Here is a 16,395-nt window from a genome sequence, read left to right as displayed (position 1 = left end):
GAACATCAAGTAAAGAGGGAATTGGGTCGACGATACTGAGCGTTCATGGGACACGGGATATACTAAGCAATCAATGGTAGACACCTTGAGTAGATAGAACAAGTTCTCATTAGACCTAGATCGTAAACGGCCTTTTCCAATGTGTGTGTTGCCAGTCTCATGCGAATGGGTATCATCCAAGAACCGGTATAAAAAATATACAAAGGAAAACAAAAAGATAGAAAAAGAAGAAGAAAGGAACCCACTGAAAAACCCCATATGCTTGCTGAGTAAGTATACATGGGTAGAAAGACCGAGCATTGAAAGACGACCCGGTCGACCGTGTCTTATCCTTGTTCTCGTGCACGTTTCACCAGAAAGAAAACTCCCGTATTGCTGGCGTCATGACCAAAAACCTCATCACCCACCTCCGCGATGTGTTCCTCTGCCCGTCTCCCTTTCCTCCATCTTTCTTTCTTTTTCTTTCCTTGTCTCGTTGTCCCTCGACTCAATTCAGCGGGACGCCATCTCAATAAGTCCACATGGCTGCACTGCTGAATGAGTTTCGATGCCCGTGCCCGCCCGACCTTTCGGATTTCTCAGCCCTCTCTGGTGGCTTATACCACTCACGATAAGGGTGATTGGGTTGGGTAAAATCCGCCTGCGCCAGCAGTGGGTTCACGGTCGGCCTTGCGCTCGGCGGCGTCGATGACACAGACGCGGGCGTGTACGTTGTCGTCGCTGCTGGGCTCGTTTGGGTGCTGGGGCTCGCTGTTGCAATGCTGTTGTTCCGTGCCGCGGCTGCTGGAAAAGAGGGTGTTGGCCCTGCTATGAGGGTCCCGCGGCGGGTTTCTGACACGGGCGTGGACAGATGGCTCGGGGTGGGTGGTGGTCCAGTTGGCGGCGGTTGCTGCTGTTGGGAGGCGCGCTGGGGATCGTGTAGCACCTGCGGCATATGCTGGTCACGACGGCCAAAGAACTGGCCGATCGCCGCTGCGGCACTATGCCTCCCATCTTGTGCTGACGGCGACATGGAGGGCTGCTGGGCTGCGTGATGCTGTCGAAGTAGACCTCCCGCTCCTAATGATGCAGGACCAGCACAGGAGCTGCCGCCGCCTGCTGAGAAGGCTCCACCCGACTCCCAGCCCCAGGCACACTTCAGGTCGAACTGCACGCGCTTCAAGTTCCACCCTGTCTTCCTGTAGATGTGCGTCAGGATTTCGAGGACCTCGTGCTGTTCGTGCCTCTCGGTGAGCACTGAGCCCGCGATGGCGAGCGCCCGTATGGCAATAGAGGCGACGCCGTGGTCTTGAGTGTGTGCTGCAATGCCGCAGACCTGGTGCGCGTGGTGCAGCTGCACTTTCCGCGCCTCCTCATCATCATCACGGATGGCCAGAAGCGGGTTGATTTGTGCGAGGAGGCACATGGCTGTGTGGTAGAAGAGACGGCCTACGAGGGCGGAGCGTTTGATAAGCCTGCTTCTTGGTCAGTCTGGGGATGAAGAGTACTCTTCACGAGAACACCTCCAAGTAGACTTTTAAAAACACGAATACAGAGGGAGAGAGGGAGAGAGGGAGAGAGGGAGAGAGGGAGAGAGGGAGAGAGGGAGAAAGGGCACCAGTAACTCACCAGATGTGTGGAAAGCACGATCTCTTACCAGAGTCGAACAGGTAGGCATAGGGCCTCATCGAGCTCGGACAGTGAATATTCCACGTATCGCACCACGTCTTCAGCTGCGACCACTCAGCAAACCGGCTTTGCAGCCTCACCTGCTCATCGTGAGCGCTGGGTTCCTGGAGCGGCGGGATGCTCGCCCGGAAGTTGGCCACCTTGGCCACGATATACATGATTCGGTGCACCCAGACGTCCTCGTCGCCGACGACACCAGCGATGCTGCTCGCAGACCACGGTAATGATTCCTCGGCAGCTGCAGTGGATGATGATGACATGCCGCCACTTTCCGATTTGGGCGTCTTCACCCTGGGGCCGAGGAGCTCTCCCGTCATGTTCATCAACTCTTCTGGGTCTACACCCCAGTGATCCGGGTCCCACGCCGTCGCCCAGTTGCACGCCAGGCAGCTGAGAATCTCCATGCCCACATTCAACCAGAAACATGCCGCGCCGATGCCTGTACTCCTCGCATCCCACTTGCACTCGCGGATGAGAGCCCGCGCGCCAGCAATGTGGTTCATGCGCACTGCAGGCTTCTCGCTCATGATCTCGTACACATTAAGCACAACTGCGGTCGTCGCACACTCGGCCGTGTCCCGCTCCGGGTTCTGCAGGCTGCGCAGGAGTTGCGTGGTTGCCGTGTCGTAGTAGTGTAGTGCTTTGTCATCCTTGTAGCTGCGGCGGTCAATCAGCGTCAGATGTTTCACGCCGCAGGCCAGAAAGGCGCCCAGAAGCATAGGAGATTTCAGCGCAAGGTAGGGAATGACGGTCCCAAAGTGCTGCCGGCCGTCGAAACTGTCCATCCATACCGCCACCTCGTTGATAAAGACCTCCATGTAGTGGACCTCTTCTGGTGAGCTGAGGTAGTCGCGCTCGCCGTTCTTTTCCGACTGCGGCGTCATCAGACCGTCGTGGGGGTCTGGCCCGCCCGAAGCAGTTGCATGGCGGAACGGTCCGGGCGAGGATACTGCTGTCACCCTCTGCGGAACCAAGGATGAGGCCTCACTTGACACGTCACTCGTAGTGTACCCGTGTCTGGGCAGCACACCATCGTCTCGCATGGAGAATGGGTCGTGAGCGGTCTCCAGGTTGAAGGAAGGCCCTCGCCCTCCCCCGCCCGAGTGAGATGATGTCGGCGTTGGGCCAGAGCCCATGGTCAAGAGAACCTCGCTGTCTTTTCGTGAGAAGGTCTGGCCCATTGTCTCTTCGTAGCCGCCGCTATACGCTGGCTCGTGATGAGAGCGAGCCATGCCGCCCGAATAGTATAGATTAAGCGCAGCTTGCGGGTGACACAGTAAGGTCGCTGCAGGCTGATCAGGCTCTGCCTGGACAGCTTCAAGCCTTGGTACAGGTCTGGCATCGGGTTGGCTCACGTCGGGTTCTCGAGGAGGCGTAACGACTTGTTGACCTAGTTTAGCATAGCGTTCAAGCCCGCCAACATATTCGGAGGCAATGTGGCGAGACTCGTCTTGGAATTTGACTATGTTGAAAGAAAGATCAGCGAGAATCAGGATTACACAACCCCCATCTTCTCAGGGTCAGGATTGGGAACAGCAACCCAAGCCCCAAGGCATTTCAGCCCTCATCAGAAAGGTCATATGTGCACGACAGGCGGGGAAAATAAGACTTACCCTGCCAGTCCACTGGTGGTAATAAGTAGGGAGGCTGCTCAACCTTGAGATCGATAAAGTTCAGCCGGACCCCACGCTCACATTTTCGATTGCTCTTTTGACAATTCACGCACACCGGCATGGCCTCGTCGCACTTCAGATGTCGGTTCCTGCACGTCAGGCATCCTGTTCTCACACGTTTGGGCTTTAATGGACCGAACGATGCTGCGGAAAGGCCTGGCTCCAGGGATTCACTATGTTGGCGGCTTTTTGGTCCCTCGTCGCCATTCATATCGTTGCCCTTCGAGGACGATGGGGACATGTCGTCCACGGTGACCCGAGAGACAGGGCTCACGGCTGAAGGTGCCAAAGCCCGAGAGATTCTTCGCAGTCCTCTAGCAGCCGACACCTTTTGTCGTTTTGCGGGTGGGAATTCAAAGTGCTCGTCCATGGCATGGCCTGTTGTGGTGTAGTTGTCTGCCCTGCGGGTCCCGCTGCTTTGGTACGTCGGCGAGACCTCATGACCACCATGGTGAGTATAAGCTTCCTGCCGCCGCGGAGCCGGAGGAGAATCCAGGGACGAGTAAGGAAGCCTGGGTACGGCGGCAGACTTCGTCTGTGGCTGGGAAAGGTCTAGGTGCTGGTGTTGGTTTTCAACAGCTACCACCGCGCCCACGCCAGGGCCATACCCCGACGAAATGACGCCGGGAGGAGCCCCGTAGGTCGCCACGGCGACTGGTCTCCGGGACGGAGAGAGAGGTGGGGTAAACTGCGCCGTCTTGTACCGTTCGGCCGGTACGGAAGATTCCAAGGAAAAAAGAAAGGAATAAACAAAGGAAGGACACTCAAGTCAACGTCAAGACTTGGCTCTAGCGAGGATGCATCGACCTGTCAGACTGTCGAATCGTGTCCAGAATTGCCTCCGGCGGCAGCCGCCGCGAGGTGCACAGAGAGAGCAGCGAAGGCGGGGAGGAGAAGGCTGTATATGCGGCGGCGAGACGGAGGTCATTTGGGAATCCGATACGGCAGTTGGCCTGAGTGGTTGGTCAAGATCTGACAATGTGACTGCAGCGTCCCGTGTCGTATAGGAAGATGGTTCAGCACAGGTCTGTCGGCCAAATGTGGGTGGTGAGGCACCGGAAGGGGGGGAAGGCTCCCGAGTGCGACCAGCCAAGTATTAGGTGGTGGTATCAATGCGACGATGACTATGTGCCGTCGGATCTCATTTGGACAAAAGATCTTTTTAAAAAGACAAGCAAATATCTTCGGCGCCCATGTTTGTCGTCTTTGCTTGTGGAAACAGCGAAGCCAGGGGTGCTGTCAAACAGAGCGGAGAAAAGGGCGCGAGGTACTGTTCCAAAATGCCTCGTTCCCACGATGCCGAGCCTGCGAGACAGTTGTGAAGATTGTTGGCACTTCTCAACGCTTCTGTCGATCCCTTAGAAAGAGCTGCGGCAGATCCTGCTGAGAGTTCGTGGCCCTATTGAAATCGGGAGCTGCTTGGTATGCTGAACTCTCAGGGAGGCTATAAGAAGGAGGGGGTAAGCAGAGGGGCCAGCAGAGGGGCCAGGGTGCATACCCAAACAGCAAGTAGGAACACTGCCCACAGACAATATCGTTGAAAATCCGGTGTGGCCAGTACTCGGAGTGTTGGGGTCTTGGGGGGGTAGAGACTTGATTCTTCCAATACTCGCGCCTAGTAAAGGTGATGGTCTTATCAGGCAGCGGAGAGGCACAAGAGGGCAGCTGGCAGTTGGTTGCACACGGATAACACAATTTCAAATCCCCAGCCGATGCTGAGAGACAACTGGAAAGTCGAGCTGCTGCTGGGCGCTCGTGGTACAAGGTCGTACAGCCCGCGCGCCGGGAAATGAGCCGGCTTTGAGGCGTCGAGATGAACAACAACAGTAGTAATTTTGTTTCCTTTTCTTTTTCTCCTTGTTCCTCTGGGACATGTGCCTGAGCCGTCAGGTTGGAGTACAGGTAGTGACAATGTTCGTAGCTTGTCGTTTCCACGGAGGGCACTGGAAAGTATGGAAAAATCTAGCGCGCCCCGGCAGGGCTCCCGATGTGGCGTAGGCGAAAGTAACCTGGACGTCAAGAGGAACCTATCAGTGAGAAAGGAGCGGAGCCGGGAGCCCGTTCCGCGCTGAAGGAGTCAGGGTCAAGTCATGGGTACGAACAAGGCAGGGGTATGGGATGGGGCAGCGGGGGAAAGGAGTCCAGGGGCACCCAGAGGGTCGTCGCAAGCCCACTATAAGTTTTGAACAGATAGATAAGCGGGAGGAGACTCATGTGTAGATAGACGACAACTTCGCAGATCCAGGTTGTCACAACTGAGTGCAGATGGGGGTGTTTGGTGGAATCTCGACAGAGCACCAGAACTTACTTTTTGGCTTCTTCTTTCTCTAATTCCCTCCTCTTCCTGCCCCTGTCCCCCCTGAACGGTTATATTGCGTGTGGGAGGGGCCACACGTCGACTCTTCTTCTGTCAAACCGAGGTTGGCGGTGAGCAATTTGGTGCTGTCTGGCTTTCGATTGTGCCTTGCGTGTGTCGTCACCAGTCTGCACGGTCCCCACGGCAATTATAGAAAGCGGCCTCGGATTGCAGACGCAGCTAACGGTTGATCTTCTCCTCTGTGTTGTAAGCGTTCTCGTACATACAGGGGCAGGGTAGCTGAGTGGCCCGATTGCGTGCTCCAAGCACTCTTGCGCTGCACATAGTAATACGGTACAGCTGACGAGGTTTGATTGCCCCACCCTCACAAGTGGGTGGCCTCAAGGTCTAGATGAACCGGAGGAGATGTCCATTAGGCGGAGGCTGGCTGGAGCATCATCCCTTGGCAATGCCATCTCGAGAGACCGTCCAAAGGGCGTGCCATCAAGGATCTGGACCACTGAAGCCATGTCTTCTCCCTCGGGTCAGATCTGGCTGGAAATCTTTGTGCCTAGCATTAAGACCCCAAAGCAATGACTCCCCCATGCCACGCAGTGGCGCTGCAGCAGATTCACGCCGCCATCTCTCAATCTCAGGCTAAGATAACCTCGAGACAAGTTGGCGTACTGGACAAGAGGGGAGTTGACGCACCTAGTGCACCATAGATGCTTGGCTACTAGGTCGAGGGCGGAACAAATTGCTGCTGTCGAGACCCAGACAGGCCCTCACGTGGCACGCTTGGAATGAGCAGCGCAATGGCATGCACGCGTCACGGGGTCAGAATACTCGCGCTGGGGGAGGCTGGAGTTGAGACCGCAGAAGCTTTCCCATCCCCCTTAGTTGATAGCTCAATATGCACGTACGTCGGAGCAGCAGGATAGCGCCACCGCTTCTTGTTGTCTCGCCACCAAAACCCAGACGACCATGACCACCTGCCCTGCTTTCGGCGCCAACAAGGGGGAAGATATTCCTCAAGACGACGGCCAGTTGGTGTGCAATGATATGGTGCGGAGGTGTCCTCAGTCAAACACTGCAGAGGCTGCCTCGCTAGCCCAGGCGTCTCTTTCTTGCCGAGCCCCCTCCTCCCTGGCCCCCTTCTCTCTTCATCTTGCAGGAGTCAATAGTGAGAACCGTAATGAGGAGCCAGGTTGGTTAGTGGTGGTCACAGAGAACAAACCCTGCTCTCGCGCGCGCAGGCCGCTGAAACAAGCTGCTCTAGGCACAAAATAGGGTTGGATCGTCGGGACAGGCCGCTGTGGGGAACCGACAACGCATCAGCCTACGAGCCTAGACAGCAGCCACAGGGCTGGAAAGGCTGGCTGGTATGCTGGTAAGCTAGCATACTGAGGAGGACCTCAGGAGGCGAATGCCGATGTGGATTGGTCCGTAGGCTGCCATTACTGATACACGCCGGTGGTCGGGAAGTACCAAGGGGGCTTGGACTGAAGCGATGGCGAGAGGCCATCAAGCTTATGTCTCGGTCAAAGATCTAAGAAAGACGTGCCGGTGGGTTTGTCGCTGGTGTGGCAATATAGACAAGACACTGCACGTGGTTAGTTACTGTACCTACTGCAGAGACGTTTTGAAGTGTCTGTCCGGAATGGAAGCTCCAAGGCTGGTTCTCTGGATTCAAAAACCGACGTGTCGTTTTTTCTCTTCGAGGTCGAATCCTAGGATCAATTCGCAGGGGAAAGGTGGTTGAAGTCCAGTGCTCTAGTAGGATTACACATGACGATCTGAGCGCTCAAATGAATTGGGAAATTGTCTTATGGCGCTAGGTCACTAGTCGAATTAGGGCGGGGGAAACAAGACGGAGTGGAAGGTGCCATCGATGTACTTTTCGAATAGTAAAAGTAGAAGGAAGTCGTCTGTGAGGCTCGGGCGGGGGACAAGGGTTAGGGTAAAAGTCCCCTCTACCACTGCCCGTTGAACCATCCAGGCTCGTGGCGTCTGGAGAGGAAATTCGAACAAGGCCCCATCACCATTCCACCGCCTCCGTCTGCTCAACACCACGCCCTCAAACCCACACTGCGTTCTGCCGAGACATGTCGATCTCATCTTGACCTATTGTTTCCGTGTCAGCCACTCGGCTCTGCCGACCGAAGCGTCAAGTCGAGCTGCCATTGCTGGTGGCTTGGGTGGCTTGATTCGAGGCTTCGAAGACCTCCAGCGTTTTCTGCCTGGTGGAGCCAGAGTCTCCATTTACCATCAGCAGCCATGGCCAGCAGAGATGGAAGAGGAGATATTCCCCCACAGCCCAAGGCCATCTTGAGGGGCCATAGGGCACAGGTCCATGCCGCAGCCTTCATCAGATCGAACGAACGCCTCTTCACGGGCGACGCAGACGGCTTTGTTGTGGCATGGGACCTGACTATTATGAGGCCGCGCGCTGTCTGGCAAGCCCATGAGAATGCGATCTTGGGCATAGCAGGATGGGGCATAGACAAAGTCATTACCCATGGGAGAGACAACAAGCTCATCGTGTGGAGGCTGTCCGCTGAAGACGAGGCATCCATGAGCACCACCCTCCCGCTGGACACTGGGCCGGAGCCTCGCACCAAGCCGTGGATGCTATACCTCCTTGAAGTCAACACTATGAATTTCTGCACTTTCGCCTGCAGCCCAAGTTCTCCCACCAGCTTGACACCTGCGTCTGATCCCGAGTCATCTGACCAGGCAGAGCTGCTCATTGCGGTGCCAAACACTCTGATCTCAGAAGCCGTCGATATATACAGCCTACCTTCCCAGATCCGCATACATACGGTCAAGATAGGTGGCGATCACGGTATGGTCATGGCTCTGGCCCTGACGTGGGTGTCTAACCGCCTCACTCTTGTGATTGGGTACGAGGACGGAATGGCGATCGTCGCGGAGCTTAAAGAGGATGGCGGCCACGACAGCTGGGATGTTGTCTATCGCAGCCAGTGCCATAAGCAACCCATCCTGTCCCTCGATGTGGCACCAAGTCTAGAATACTTTCTCACCTCGAGCGCGGATGCCACTATTGCAAAGCATCCGCTGTTGACTCCACAGCCTAAAATTATTGGCTTGATCCAAGATGGCAATATCGAAGCCAGCCCTGAAGACAATCGCAAGCTGATCACTACGCCTCACTCTGGAACCAATGCAAAAGCCCCAGGTCAAAGCCAACCTATCTCACTTCTATCTGCTGCACTCGCCTCCCAGCCACCGGTCCAGACTCCAAGAGCCGCAGCAAAGCCAGAGGTCCAGACGCAGCCACTTCAGGTCGTTGATACCAAACATTCTGGGCAGCAGGGGCTTAGTATCCGGTCTGATGGTCGCATATTTGCCACCGCCGGCTGGGACTCCAAGGTGCGAGTATACTCAGCCAAGACGATGCGCGAGGTGGCGGTGCTCAAGTGGCATCCTGTGGGTTGTTTTGCTGCTGCGTTTGCCGAGGTTACTACCAATGATCCCAGCGATAACAAGGTTGCGGAGAGTAGATCTCATGACGAAAACCTGTCGGAGAAGAGTCTAGTGCCCAAAGTCCTCGAGAAGTCAGTCAAAGACAGGAGGGTCAACCAGGCTAGGACAGCGCACTGGCTCGCGGCAGGAAGTAAGGATGGTAAAGTGAGCTTATGGGACGTCTTTTGATCACACTTGACTGCCACAACCGATGCGTGATCCAAGAAAGTCCTTCAGCCAACAGACCTGCCGCCTGGCTTCTGGCTGGCCAGAGCTGCTGTTTCCCCAAGGACCGAGCTTGCAACCCGGCCGACGAAGACGGCACTGCAAAGAGCGACTATTCCAAGGTCCAGAAGGGAAGCCTTCGAAGAAGCCGGAGGTAGGCCTGGCCATAACACGGACATTTTAACTATCTGCACCCCCTTCAGGACAACCACGGCCGTCCCGTGGCAACTCTACTGCGAGCCAGTGAATAGTCACAAATATGACGTTTTTTACTGCGGCTCATTACATAGACTTACGGCTCTCTCAGCATACCAAAATGCTTATGTGCCCCCTCGCCCCCATGCTTGACGAGATCAATCTCAAATTCGGCCACAATCTGAAAGCCCAGCCGCTCATAGAGCCGCCACGCTCTCGCGTCTTCGTCCCCAGAGGTGTCCAGATATATCGGCAAGCCCGTGCACTCCTCAAACGATGCTCGGATCAGTGCAGACGCAATGCCTCTCCTCTGATGACTCTGCAGCGTGCCGACATTATCAACCATCCAGTAGGGTCCCCGGCCGGCCATAATCTTCTCCGCCATGCGGTCGAGTTTCTCCCACATTTCCACCAGGAGCGGGCCATTCATGCCAGGCATGACACGCGCTTCATATTTGGCTCGAGCGGCGATGGTTTCCTAAACGGATATTAGTGGTCGTGCAATCGTGAAATGGCTAGATGTTGGAGAAGATTTTACCTCTGAGGTCGCCACGGTTGTCTCGGTCTTGGCTAGGTTGATATAACTCACAACCTTACGCTCCGGGTGGCTCTCGTCGCGGTACACAAGCAGCAGCTCATTTGGGTCCTGCAGGCTCTCGGCAAACATAGCCTCCAAACCTGCGTTGAAGACGGATGGAGATACATTGCCGTGCGAGAGGCGGTTAAAGTTGTTCGTGGGGCGGTCCTGGTAGATGTCTGCTACGGCTTTCGCGTCGGCCGCTGTGGCCTTTTCGATTGGGACCCCCAACATGGCGGGCTCCTGTTTAGCGACGCGGTCAACTTGGCCCCATTCGAGTTCCTTATATGAGCTGGTGAGCGGTGATGCTTTGTCTCATAACCCGCCGTGGAGGTGTTGCTGATGGTGAAAATGTCCGCCACCGTGACTCCCTGGCCGATGTCTTATCACCGAGCTTCCTCCCGATGCGGAATGGTGCTGAGGACTTGAGAGCCCATCTTGATTCACTATCGCTGGGCAGAGTATCCACAAGCTGTCTCCCGATGAAAAGACGCGAGCTCTTCTCCTTGTCTCTGGAAGAGCCCAGAAAGGCCAACCGCACATCATCGCCAAGTGGATTTTGTTGTATTAGAGGGTGAGGTCCCGTGTTCGCCTACGGCTTCTCGAAAGGTGTGTCCCATGTATAATAATCCTTGCGAAACGAAACGGCCCCACTCGCCTCACGGGCGGTCCATCAACATTGAGTTTCCAGGCTGAGCCCTCCAAGAACATTCCTTGGTCGTTTCAGGTTTTGACTTTGACTGCGGTTGCCGAATTCTACCTGCGGAGCTGTACCAGACTATAGACGCGACTTCGTATATCTGAGGCCACCGGGTCTTCAAGCTCAGATCATGCTCAGCAATGCAGTGAGGGTCAATGTTCTTCACTCGGCCAATCGAAGCCAGATGGGCCTCCTGGCTCGTGTCCATTCTAATATACATCCGTCAACGATCTCAGATGCCCACTCAACGCCTTTAATGCCATGGAAATAGAGCATCATGCCCACATGGAAGCGCCGCCGCACGACGCTTTCTTATAAGATGGCTCCGACCCTACTTTCACCTATTGTTTGCCGATTTGCCAACTTTGATGTTCAAGCAAAGACACTGTTGATCTTTACCGCCACCATCACTTGTCTTAAGCCAACACAAGTGTAGCTCTTTTCTCTATTATCCACAGTTGACGGTTTCCCACCATGAAGACCTTTGCTCTTACTTTCGCCATGTCCCAGGCCTTCCTAGCCTCTGGGAAGCCAGTCTCTGACTTGCTGCCGCGCCAGTCCAGTTCCTGCCCTGGTGTTCATGTCTTTGGAGCCCGGGAGACGACAGCCTCAGCTGGGTTTGGTTCATCTGCCACCGTTGTCGACATGGTGACCCAGGCCTACTCGGGTTCCACCTCTGTGGCCATCGACTATCCGGCCTGCGGAGGCCAGTCGTCCTGCGGCGGTGTCAGCTACGCCGACTCGGCGAAGGAGGGTGTCGAGGCCGTCACCACCGCCGTCAACGACTTTGCCGAGGAGTGCCCAGACTCGCAAATCGTGCTGGTTGGGTATTCACAGGGCGGACAGATCATGGACGATGCGCTGTGTGGAGGCGGCGACACTGCCGAGGGCATCACCAGCACCGCGGTGCCGTTGTCCGCGGCGGCTGTCAGTCAGATCAAGGCGGCTATCTTCATGGGCGACCCTCGTTTCGTGAGCGGTCTTTCTTATGAGGTTGGGACATGCGAGGCGGGCGGAGTAAGTCGATGAGACCCAGAATGACATGTCCTTTGCCGCATGCACAGGCCCTGCTTAGATGCTTGCTGATGCTTACTGACTCTCATTTTCTCTCATTTTCTCTCCCTTTGCAGTTTGATGCTCGGACCGCTGGTTTTACCTGCCCGAGCGCGGCCAAGATCCAGTCATACTGCGACTCCTCGGACCCTTACTGCTGCAACGGTGATGATGCCGCCACACACGAAGGCTATGGCTCGGAGTATGGACAGCAAGCCTTCGCGTTCATCCAGAGCAAGCTGAACTCGTCGTCTACATGATCCGGCCCGGGGGTTGACCTTCCATCAATATAGATGGCACGTCTTGTTCTCAAAGAAAGAAAAAGTAAATAAAAAGACAGAAAGAAAAGAGGCGAATGCGTGGAACACTGTAACTTTCTACTTACTTGCTGTACAAACAAAGCTCGCGGTCATTTCATGCATGTCATCGATATTAAAACATGTTCAATCGAATACTTCTTATTCATGATAACATTTGCACATCGAGATTCAAAAGGCCAGTTGCTAATATTTTACGTCCTCTTCATGGTTCATTGTTGCTGTACACTCAATACGTCCGCCACGACGCCACTTGCCAGCCTCAACACTGGACCTTATCCGTCCACGTCCAGACAAACACGTCGGTCGAGTTCACGGCATACTCATGGATCTCGCTCTTGCCGGGGCTGTATAAATAGACCTTTGTCTCCTGCGTCTGAGCGACGGACGAGAAGCCTTGCTCCTCGAGGTCAATAGGTCCTCCGCTCAGCTGGGGACCCGCCACGACCCAATCGCCTTGAGGTTTCCACGCGGCCGTGGTCAGGGCACCCTTGAAAGGGTCGATGAAGGTGACGACGTTGTTGGTCAGGCCTGACCCGTCTGTTCCAAAGGTTGTGCTGGCCAGCTTGGGCGAGGGCCGGACGGAGAGATCATCCTTGATGGGGTCGCCTGAGGTGCATGGTTGTCAGTCAGTCTCAATCCTCGCTCGTGTTTCTCATACAAGTGGTTCATCATCCAACTCGGCTCGTCGTAAACATGGGTTTCCACTCACCAGAGTTGCCAGTCTTCATTTGTCCGCCAGTACTGGGTCCATTCATGACCTCCATCAACCCGTCGTTCTGCTCATAATACATCCTGATGGCGTTGGGATCCGCACCGGTCGTCACCTCCGACCCACTGTCCGTAAAGGCACTGATCGCCACACCAGACCCCGGCGCCGCGTCGCTCGCAACAATGGCAGGCTGTCCCCACACGCCGTTCGTCATGTTGGCTATGACGATATCCGCCTGGTTGCTCTGCCACATCACAAAGAGCGCGTTGTCGCAGCTGGCGCACTGCTGCTGCCACATGGCGCTCAGCTGGGAACCGGGCTGAATAGTAGGGCGGGCCAGCGCGGCGCTGAAAGACCCCTGCCTCCAGCTCGTAGAGTTGGTCGGGTCCGCCGAGTACACCTCTGCTATGCTCAGAGACTTGTCCACATAATAGACGTTCCACATGCCACCGTCGGTCGCCGCCGCAAGAGGCGTGCCGGGCAGGATGGCGTCGGCCACTTCAGGCACAGCCGCCGAGATGTTCATCTTGCTCCACGCCTGCGTCGCCTCGTTCTTCACCGCCATCATGAGGGCGGCGCCCGTGTCGCCGGAGGACTGGTACACGACCCCAGCGTACGGCGTGCCGGCGCTCGGGTCCGTCCAGTTCATAGCAGCCAGGTCCGAGGCCGCCAGGACAGGCCCGCTGTCCTTCTGGCTCAGCAGTTCCAGGGTCGAAAATTGGGGGCTGGGCCCGTTGCTGTGCGGGCGGTTGCGGCCGAGCGTGAGGAGCAGCGTCGTGGTGAGGACGCCGAATACTAGGAAACACCCCCCCGCCATGACCGCCAGGAAGACGTTCTTGCGCAGGCCGCAGATCCGCCGCCCCTCGCCCAGCGACCGCCACCATCCTCCCTGGGCATTGTTGTAGCTGCCCTTGAAGCTCGCGATCGACGCGGCGTCGGAGCCGTTGCTGGGCACGGTGTAGAGAGCCTGCTTCTGTCCCTTGGCGTCGACAAAGTAATATGCTGGCGGTGGTGCGGTCAGCGTGTCGGCTGAGAAGGGGTATTCCAGGCCGGCTTCTTCATCCTTGGCACTCTTTGCTTTGGGTGGTGGTGGGCTGTCGGGGACGGCAAGGAACTTCTCGTTCCAGTAGGACCGACGCGGTGGCGGCGGCACAGAGGAGGAGGATGATAATGTGGATGAGTTGTCGACAACCACCTCGAGGTCCGAGAACTCGTCTTTCTTGTCCTTTTGGTCCATGTCTCTCTTGATCCCCTGTAGGTCGGTGGCGTCCACGCCACGATGTCCTTACAGATCGTTAACTGCGACGTTGCTGTCTTGAGGCCAGCCCAGCGAGCGAACGAGACAGGTGACGAACGAGATTGAGGATGAAGGTAGCATGTGAACAGGTCACACGCCAATCCCGAGAGACATTAGGAGAACAATTAAAGAATAGCTGGAAGTATTACTGAACTGGGGAAGGGAAACAAGAAAAAGAGAAGAAAAGATAAAGAACGATAGATAGATGAAGCCCTGAATCGAAATCACGTCCAGCGCTTGGAAGAGAAAGACAGAAGTGGAAGAAGGAACAAGATCCGGACGAATGTCGCGGGGTAGTACTAGTAGTAGGGAACCAGAGTGAGTTCGTTCCTATACATCGGACCAGGTCCAGCCAGGACTCGTTGGAAACACAGAAAGAGAAAGAAAGAGAGAAAAAAACGGTCTCTGGATTGTCGGCAGTCCAGAATGCCCGTCCCGATGTCAAATCGTTTCCTTCGTTTCCAGGGACTTTTTGGCAGGCCAGCTGGAGAAAGGGACGGAGGTGAAGATGCAGCAGTCAACCGTGTGTGCTGCTGGAGTAGACTGGATGAGGCCTCATGAAAGGGGCTCAAGGGGTCGAACGTGAACCTCCTGTGTGCGTGTATCAGATTTGGACATGGTCTCATCTAGGTGAAGCGAGGAAAAGGGCCAAGCCATTCTGGTTGAATTCTGAGACGCCTCGGGTCTGCCAAAAACAAACAGACCGTCCCATCTAGATTCGTGTTCTCTGTTTTCTCATGACTAAACCGTGGGGATTTTCGGGGTGTGGGAAATTCTACAATTGCTCCCTCGGAAAATGAGAACGTGCCTTCGTTCTTCATTTCTCAATTAAAATGAACTTCGAAAAGTCAAGCAGACACAGGTCAAGAGTAAAAAGAATGATAGATGGTATTGTCGCTGGTCGAGAGTGGGTCCTCGTCCTGCCTCAACGAGTCCCCCCGTGTTACTCCACATCGACGTCGCAGATCATTCTCCCAGACCCAGTCTAAAAGTCGGGAAGTTTGCATGTTATTATATGCTCAAACATTAAGGTTAAGAAAGCCTGTTTTCCTCCGCACTCCTTCTGTGCGATTCTCAAAAGTGCTCGAGTATCATGCCGAATGTGGCGAGCCATACCGAGTCGAGATTGATGTCACCAAGTGATATTGAAGCGCAGAGGTAGTAATAACTAGCGGCCTTCGGAGTTTTTCAGCCCACTGATGATATAACCAAGTAGACTTGGGGGAAAAAACATTGATCATCTTTCGGGACTTCCTCCTTCTGCGTTCTTCATGACAAACGAACATTCCAACAGGTTGAAATAGAGAAAACTTAGGTCTGGCGTAAGAACTCCGAATGTTTATGTTGAAGCCCTTCCAGGTTACGGCATGCTCGTCTTATTTTTCATAATCAATGATTCTGTCATTAGTAGCAGACTAGCATTCATATACATGGTGGCCAGGCACCCCACTCTTACAGTGTCAATGGCATTGACCTAGTGTTCATACGAGATGCAGCTGTTTTCATAGTTGCAAGTAAATACTTGGGTAATTATGAGATCAAAAAGGGTGAAACAACGTAAGAATGAGTCTTCTTTCGGAAGCCATATTATAGTTCCAGCGTAATCACCTAGGAATACCTAGTTCCTTGGAAAGGTTATTGATTGAGATTGCACTGAGAGGAGCAGAGAAAAAGGGCAGAAGTCTGAATTTTCTGGGGCTATCTGGCCGGTATTGGCTGTTGCTGTACCCTCGCATGAGTTCTGCATTAAAAGATAAAGACCTCAACTATAATATCGCCTTACAAGGTAGATCTGTAGAAGGCACTCTATGGTGTACTACAAATGATATAAGGGAAGATGGTTCTTCAATTAATCTATCTCAAGGCGCGCTTGCCAATTGCCTTCTATATAGAAAGGCGATTGGCACTAGTCCCAACTAGGCTAGCGTACCTGGCGACTCACTGCCTTTCCATTGAATGGCTCAGGCCAGTTGAGTCAGGGTGGCCACCCAGGCCTCATTCACTTGAGGCCCCTATGGCCACTGCCACAAGATCCCTCATTTTGATCCATGTGAACTCGCCAGCTACATATTGTCCATAACAAACGTTAGAGCAGTCTCCATTGTTACTTCAGCTCTTGATAGCAACTCAACGTTACTAATAATCTGGGAACAAGCAAGCAACCATTGGAGAGGTGGAGTTATATGTTGTGGGAAA

The 16,395-nt window shown here is 54.7% G+C and overlaps 5 protein-coding genes across 5 annotated transcripts; 2 read left to right on the top strand and 3 right to left on the bottom strand.

The window, feature by feature from the left end:
- Positions 1-508: 508 nt before the first annotated feature.
- On the bottom strand, positions 509-3,552 carry M406DRAFT_254673 (uncharacterized protein; the record flags this gene model as incomplete). Its single annotated transcript, XM_040916976.1, has 6 exons — positions 509-761; positions 1,119-1,454; positions 1,609-1,875; positions 1,996-2,651; positions 2,982-3,130; positions 3,282-3,552. The coding sequence occupies 6 exons, from the start codon at positions 3,550-3,552 to the stop codon at positions 509-511; spliced, it is 1,932 nt and encodes a 643-aa protein (XP_040777847.1).
- A 4,362-nt stretch (positions 3,553-7,914) lies between these two features.
- On the top strand, positions 7,915-9,312 carry M406DRAFT_69063 (uncharacterized protein; the record flags this gene model as incomplete). The annotated part of the gene is made up of 1 exon (XM_040925223.1): positions 7,915-9,312. One exon carries the CDS (start codon positions 7,915-7,917, stop codon positions 9,310-9,312), a length of 1,398 nt encoding a protein of 465 aa, XP_040777846.1.
- Positions 9,313-9,547: 235 nt separating this feature from the next.
- M406DRAFT_327999 (uncharacterized protein) lies at positions 9,548-10,354 on the bottom strand (the record flags this gene model as incomplete). Its single annotated transcript, XM_040920277.1, has 3 exons — positions 9,548-9,581; positions 9,645-10,021; positions 10,133-10,354. The coding sequence occupies 3 exons, from the start codon at positions 10,352-10,354 to the stop codon at positions 9,548-9,550; spliced, it is 633 nt and encodes a 210-aa protein (XP_040777845.1).
- Positions 10,355-11,294: 940 nt separating this feature from the next.
- M406DRAFT_337797 (family 5 carbohydrate esterase) lies at positions 11,295-12,133 on the top strand (the record flags this gene model as incomplete). The annotated part of the gene is made up of 3 exons (XM_040921293.1): positions 11,295-11,323; positions 11,384-11,837; positions 11,951-12,133. The coding sequence occupies 3 exons, from the start codon at positions 11,295-11,297 to the stop codon at positions 12,131-12,133; spliced, it is 666 nt and encodes a 221-aa protein (XP_040777844.1).
- A 319-nt stretch (positions 12,134-12,452) lies between these two features.
- M406DRAFT_69060 (uncharacterized protein) lies at positions 12,453-14,139 on the bottom strand (the record flags this gene model as incomplete). Its single annotated transcript, XM_040925222.1, has 2 exons — positions 12,453-12,799; positions 12,903-14,139. 2 exons carry the CDS (start codon positions 14,137-14,139, stop codon positions 12,453-12,455), a joined length of 1,584 nt encoding a protein of 527 aa, XP_040777843.1.
- Between the last annotated feature and the right edge of the window lie 2,256 nt (positions 14,140-16,395).

Source organism: Cryphonectria parasitica (genome assembly GCF_011745365.1).
Source record: "Cryphonectria parasitica EP155 unplaced genomic scaffold M406scaffold_3, whole genome shotgun sequence".
NCBI classification, from domain to species: domain Eukaryota; kingdom Fungi; phylum Ascomycota; class Sordariomycetes; order Diaporthales; family Cryphonectriaceae; genus Cryphonectria; species Cryphonectria parasitica.
The sequence above is the reverse complement of the archived record's forward strand: the minus strand, read 5'-3'. Positions and strand labels throughout refer to the sequence as shown.